General features: G+C 44.5%; 1 protein-coding gene across 8 annotated transcripts in view; it reads left to right on the forward strand.

The window, feature by feature from the left end:
* Window positions 1–4,486, forward strand: part of LOC119963430 (serine/threonine-protein phosphatase 2A 55 kDa regulatory subunit B gamma isoform) — a 341,572-nt gene extending 337,086 nt beyond the window's left edge. For 7 of the 8 annotated variants that reach the window (XM_038792539.1, XM_038792540.1, XM_038792544.1 and 4 more), the window contains one exon: window positions 2,805–3,096. In XM_038792539.1, coding sequence (XP_038648467.1) covers window positions 2,805–3,096 — 292 coding nt within the window. Of the gene's footprint in view, window positions 1–2,804 lie in introns of all 8 variants that reach the window. The other variant, XM_038792538.1, reaches the window with a different exon arrangement.
* Window positions 4,487–6,000: the final 1,514 nt, after the last annotated feature.

Consider the following 6,000-nt stretch of genomic DNA (forward strand, 5'->3'; position numbering starts at 1 on the left):
ATGCCTTTTGAGGGCCTGCTATTTACTAGAATTGGGTTTCAACCAATGTTTTGCACCCTTACACCACTCCCTGTGGATAGAGGGAATCCCTCCACCCTCCCACACACAAAAAGGGACCCCCTCTAAATGGAGGAGGGTGACCTCTGCCCCCTGGCAGCATCTTCAGCCAGTGCCCCCAGCAGTTCCTGGGGCATTGCCGCATTGCAGGGGGCAATGCCTAGGCATGTCCTTCAACCACTGGGGGCTACAGGCACCTCCACGCCCCTGTGGACCATCATAACTGATTTCTTAAAAAAACAGGAGTGATTTGTGCTGGCGTGGCATCACACTGCTGGAAGGGTGGAGGAGGATATGTCATGGGCAGATGTTACAGCATCCAGTCTGGTAATTAGATGTTAATGAGGCAGTGTAGGTGGAGAATGTCAGAGTGGGGAGCCATTGGGAAGTAGTGATCATAATATAATATGATTCAATATTAAGTTGGAAAGGATAAAAGTCAGTCACGAATTAAGATCCCAGACTGGAAAAGGGCAAATTTTAGGAGTCTAAAAGTTGAACTGGAGCAGGTTGATTGGAAACACATTTTGGCGGATAAAACAGTGGATGGAAAATGGGAGACTTTCAAAGGAGAGATGAATGGGGTACAAGCTAGGGGCATACCCATGAGAAATAAATATGGGGTATACAAAACTAGAGTACCCTGGATGACTAAGGATATAAAAGCACTGTCTTGAATGAAAAATGGCTTGCACGCTGTCCATGCAAATTATAGCAGTTAATGAGCATTTAAATGCTTCACCGCTTTTGAAATGAATGTGCAATTTTTAATTGTTGATACAGATTTCATGTGTTGCTGGTCTCCTCCAGGATGTAAGAATGTAGATACATTTTTACATTATTTTAATACAGGAAGGCTGAATTGGTTTAAATTGTGAAGTGAACAGGATAAGACTACCTGTGGTTTTCCACCAGCCTCGTCTAATTATGTTATGTTCAGTCGGGAGTTAGTATCTGTATGCAGACTGTAATGGTATGAGATCCACAATGTGTAGAGTTTCGGAAGGTCACCATGGTTTGACTTGTTGCCTGTTTTTTCATTGTCCTCTGCCTCGATGAAGTTTCTCAGTGATTTGGAGATAGTATTGAGTCTTTCTTGAAACTATTTATTGAGGTCTGTTTTTTTAAAATTAATTTACGGGATGTGGGCGTCGCTGGTTAGGCCATTTATTGTCCATCCAAGATCTCATTAAGTACATTGTGCTCTGGACACGGACTGTTCTTTGTCTTGCTCCCTTGGAGTCTCTTGGTCATCAGACTCTGATGTCATGCTTACATCATCATTGATATCATTATCTATTTAACATAACCATTCACTTTTTACTCTACAATATGAAATTGGGTTTACAAAGCGCATGCGGATTCTTGGACCTCTGGAGATTTTTAATAAAAATCTGTTGCGATTATGTTAAATCTTTAGCATGGATGCTACCTACCAACTCTCTTTTTGAAGAAAAAAACATACAGTTTAACCTCGAGGAGGGAACTCTTCACTCTACAGAACATGAATATAATAGTGTTAACTAGGCTATATAAAAGCTAAATGCCTGCCTGAACCAGTTGCTGGGATTTTGATGTAGCATCTGATTCATGAAGCTTTGCTCAGTCTGATCTTGCCTCTCAGACTGGAGGAAATATTACTATGTCCTAGTGTTCAAAACTGAAGGGCAGAGCCAATTTCTATTGGTGACATGGAACGCACACCAAAGCTTGAGGTAAGATTGTTGCGCGTGTTCAACTCATGAAGACACACAAGAACTAGAGCAGGAGAAAGCCATTTGGCCCATTGAGTCTGCTGCGCCATTTGATAGGATCATGGCTGATCTGATTGTGGCCTCAACTCCACTTTCCTGTCAGCCATCCTCCACCCCCCACCTGCTCATTACCTTGAGCTCCCTTGTTGAACTCAGCCTTGAATGTATTCAATGACCCACCTTCACCTTTCTCTGGGGAAGAGAATTCCACAGACTAATGGCCCTCTGAGGGAAATAGTAATGCTGTTTTTCACTCTTATAAAGTCTATGGTGGTCTGAAATGAAAGAGAAAATGCTGGAAAATCTCAGCAGGTCTGGCAGCATCTGTAGGGAGAGAAAAGAGCTAACGTTTCAAGTCCGATGACTCTTTGTCAAAGCTAACAGACAGAGAAAGTGGGATCCTTGGCTGGATGTGGAATACATGCTTTCACAATGGAAATATACACATTGAAAGAGATGACAAATATGTGCTGGTTATGAAAATCCAACCGCTAAGACTGAACGTAGGAGCAGAAGTAGGCCATTTGGTCCATCGAGTCTGCTCTGCCATTTAATGAGATCATGACTGGTCTGAACCGATTATCCGCAACTCCACTTATCCCCATTGCCCTTGAGTCACTTACTGATTAAAAATATATCTACCTCAGCCTTGAACGTAGTTAACGATCCAGTCTCTAGAGCCCTCTGCGGTAAAGAATTCCACAGATCCACTACCCTCTGCGAGAAGAAATTCCTCCTCATCTCTGTCTTAAATGGACAATCCTTTACTCTGTACTTTGAGATGAAGCCCTCTAGCCCTGGACTCTCCCAAAAGGGGAAGCAGCCCCTCAGCATCCACCCTGTCAAGCCCCGGCTTTTAAATTCAACTTGCTATTTTGAAAACGTGAACACTTATGGATATAATTCAGACTGCCTTGTGGAAAGCTGACACGTGAGCATGATGATTAATATACGTTTCCCTTGACTAAACCTTCCATGTCTGTTTCTTCACAGTGTTATTATGACTGGAGCCTACAACAACTTCTTCAGGATGTTTGACCGCAACACAAAACGAGATGTCACTCTGGAAGCCTCCAGGGAGAACAGTAAGCCACGGGCTGTGCTAAAACCACGCAAAGTCTGCACAGGAGGCAAGAGGAGAAAGGACGAAATTAGTGTTGACAGTTTAGACTTTAACAAGAAGATCCTGCACATGGCCTGGCACCCAACAGAGAACATAATAGCTGTGGCAGCGACAAACAATCTCTACATATTTCAGGATAAAGTGAACTCTGAGATGCACTAGGTTTATAAATACCTGGGTGTAATTATAAACCAGCCTTTTTTTTCTGACCTTTCTGCCAATGATCTTCACAAGGTTGTATTCATCTTAGTGGAATTGTGGAGTGCGGTTTCTCATTAGTGTGTATCACTTGTCAGTAAGAATTGTTTTTTTTGACAGTCACCAGGAAGTGAGTTCAGCTCCGCAGAGTGGGAACACAGAAGGGCACACATGGCTATCATCTACACAGCTACACCTCTTCTCCGTCCATCAAGTTTTTATGTTTTAGGCATCGTAGAAACTTTTCTGGGTTGTTTGAAACTTTTCACCGAGGATCTCTGAATTTGTACAGGGGGAACAGTCACTTGAGATTTGATGACCTGTTCACTCCTGATTTGTCGTCCACCATCATTGTGGATTCGGTTGGCCTTGCATCAGTAAATAGCTTCACCAGGCATCTGAAAGGTTAAAAAGCTCCTGTCTTTGTTTGCTGTGTCAGCCTGCCCAAAATGTAATTTTTAATGTACAGCTAATCAAATCGACGCAATGCTTTGTTTCAAAACGGATCACGCTGGTAATAGACAACTCAAGTTGTCATTCTTCTGTTGCCACTAGCTTGGCCTGGGATTAAGAAAAAAAAATCTGTCTTTCCATTTCTGATTGTTATGGATTGTTGGAAGCAGGATGAGTTGGATCATTGTCATTCCCAGCCCATGAACAAAAGCCAAAAAAAACCTTTGACTGTTGTCCAATTTGATTCAATTGATAGCTCAGCAGTTTGATATTCAGTGGAGTTTAAAAGCTGTCAGAGTACAGAGTTGGGCATTCGTTCGAAGTAAGCACGGAATTGGGATTTTCGGAATAATGTTTTGGGAGCTTTTCATTGAATCTGAACAATTTTTCACCTCGCCTGAAACCTTTTGACACGGTCACTGGCTGCAAAGTGGGGAAAATGGATCACAGCCCAGCACTGCCACTATAAAGAAAACAAACAGAAAGGTTATGCAACATTTTTCAAAGAATATCTTCCAAATCGTAAAAGGAAAAGGCGTCTCATCGGCAATTCTCTGGAGCAGATGAAATGGAATGACCTACCCAGTCTCATATCAGCGTGCCAAATAGAGCCATAAAACATAAAACTGCACAAATCAAGAAAAAGTTGGATTCTGTTTTAACATTTATGGAGATGCATTGTTTATGGCCTATTGCAGAATTTGAGATAAACTTTTAAAAATTTAGTTGGAATGTAGAGCATAATGTTCACAGGCTGCACATTGTTGAATAGAACATTGCTGATAAAATCATTGATTTTATTTTGTAACGAGATTGAAGACAACAGGAAGATAATGTTACACTGGTTTGATTTTTCTGCTACTTGAAATAAAACATCAGAAGACACACTGCCTTTGGCGAACCTATCGTGTATGTTGACAGTTTCTGTTTTTTGTGTTTTGAAGATCAATGATTTATTGGAAATATTAAATATGGGGGCTAAAAAAGGTTTGCTGGGCAGTCTTTATAGTCTGAACACGACTTCATTTTTGTGCCCATCATTTCTGGGCTTAAGAATGTCCTGGGACCTTCAGGATTTTCTCACGTTTTGCTGAATTTCCCAGTAACCCAAAATTATGCATCCAGGAGCAGGGAAGGGGGCACTTCAACCACACCCATGTCTTTGTCCAAAACTCAGATGATTCATTGAATTTAGAGAGGTTCTGCCCAGATTTACACATGAATATTATTCAGCTGGAAAATTAATTTTGATTCATAAAGCTAATTTGTTTTGGGAAACGCAATGAATGTCTGTATATTCAGTGCATCTCTTCTCTAGGGTATCAAATTCACTGAGCAACTTCATTGAAGGCTGCGCCCTATTCCATTTACTGGGGGAAAAACATAAAAAAAAACATAAATTTAAGGCTAATGTATTGAGTGTTAAAATGCAGGCTGCGGGGAATGCCTATGTGTAGGATCTAACTTCACTTTAACTTCGACTGTCGCTATTTTTAAGGACCATCTTTGAAATTTGCTGGGGAAAGGGATATCGGTATTCCTGACCAATGCTTTTTACTTCTGATATAAAGTTGGAAAATGTTTGTCAAGTACAGAAAGGTTATCAGGGGGCGGCATTCTCCCCTACCCGGCGTGACGGAGGGTCCCGGAGTAGGGGAGTGGCGCCAACCACTCGGGTCGCGCCTCCCCAAAGATGAGGAATTCTCTCCACCTTTGGGGGCCAGCCACGCGCCGGAGCGGTTGCCACCAGAAGACCGGCGCAAAAAACCAGCGCCCCCGGCAGCGGGGCTGGCTGAAAGGCTTTCGTCGGTCCGCGCATGCGCCGGCAGTGACGTCAGCGACAGCTGGCCGCTGACGTCACTGCTGGCGCATGCGCGATGTGGGGTTCTCTTCCGCTTCTGCCATGGCGGAGGCCGTGGCGGCCACGGAAGAAACTAGTGCAGCCAGAGCACTGGCCCGTAGTCTGAGCGGGGAGCCCCAATCGCGGGCCAGGCCACCGTGGGGGGCACCCCCCGGGGTTCGATCGCCCCCCCCCGCCCCCCGGACCCCGGGGGCCTGCTCGCGCCACTGAGCCCGCCGTTCCAGAGGTGGTTTAAACCTCGGTGGCGGGAGAGGCCTCCCAGCGGCGGGACCTCGGCCCATTCGGGCCGGAGAATCGCCGCAGGGGCCTCTCCGGTCGGAGTGGCGAGATTCCGCCGCCGCCACTTCCCAGGTGGCGGAGAATCTCTGCCACGGCGGGGGCGGGATTTTAGGCGCCCCCAGGCAATTCTCCGACCCTGCTGGGGGGTCAGAGAATTTTGCCCCTTTGCTAATATCAGGTTCTCAAATAAAATCTAATATCAGCCTTTGCATTTGTTTCACACTGCCTAAAGGTGTACTTTGCTGTTTTGAGCTGATGTTGTTTTATCACGTACT

Source organism: Scyliorhinus canicula, chromosome 3 (genome assembly GCF_902713615.1).
Source record: "Scyliorhinus canicula chromosome 3, sScyCan1.1, whole genome shotgun sequence".
NCBI lineage: Eukaryota > Metazoa > Chordata > Chondrichthyes > Carcharhiniformes > Scyliorhinidae > Scyliorhinus > Scyliorhinus canicula.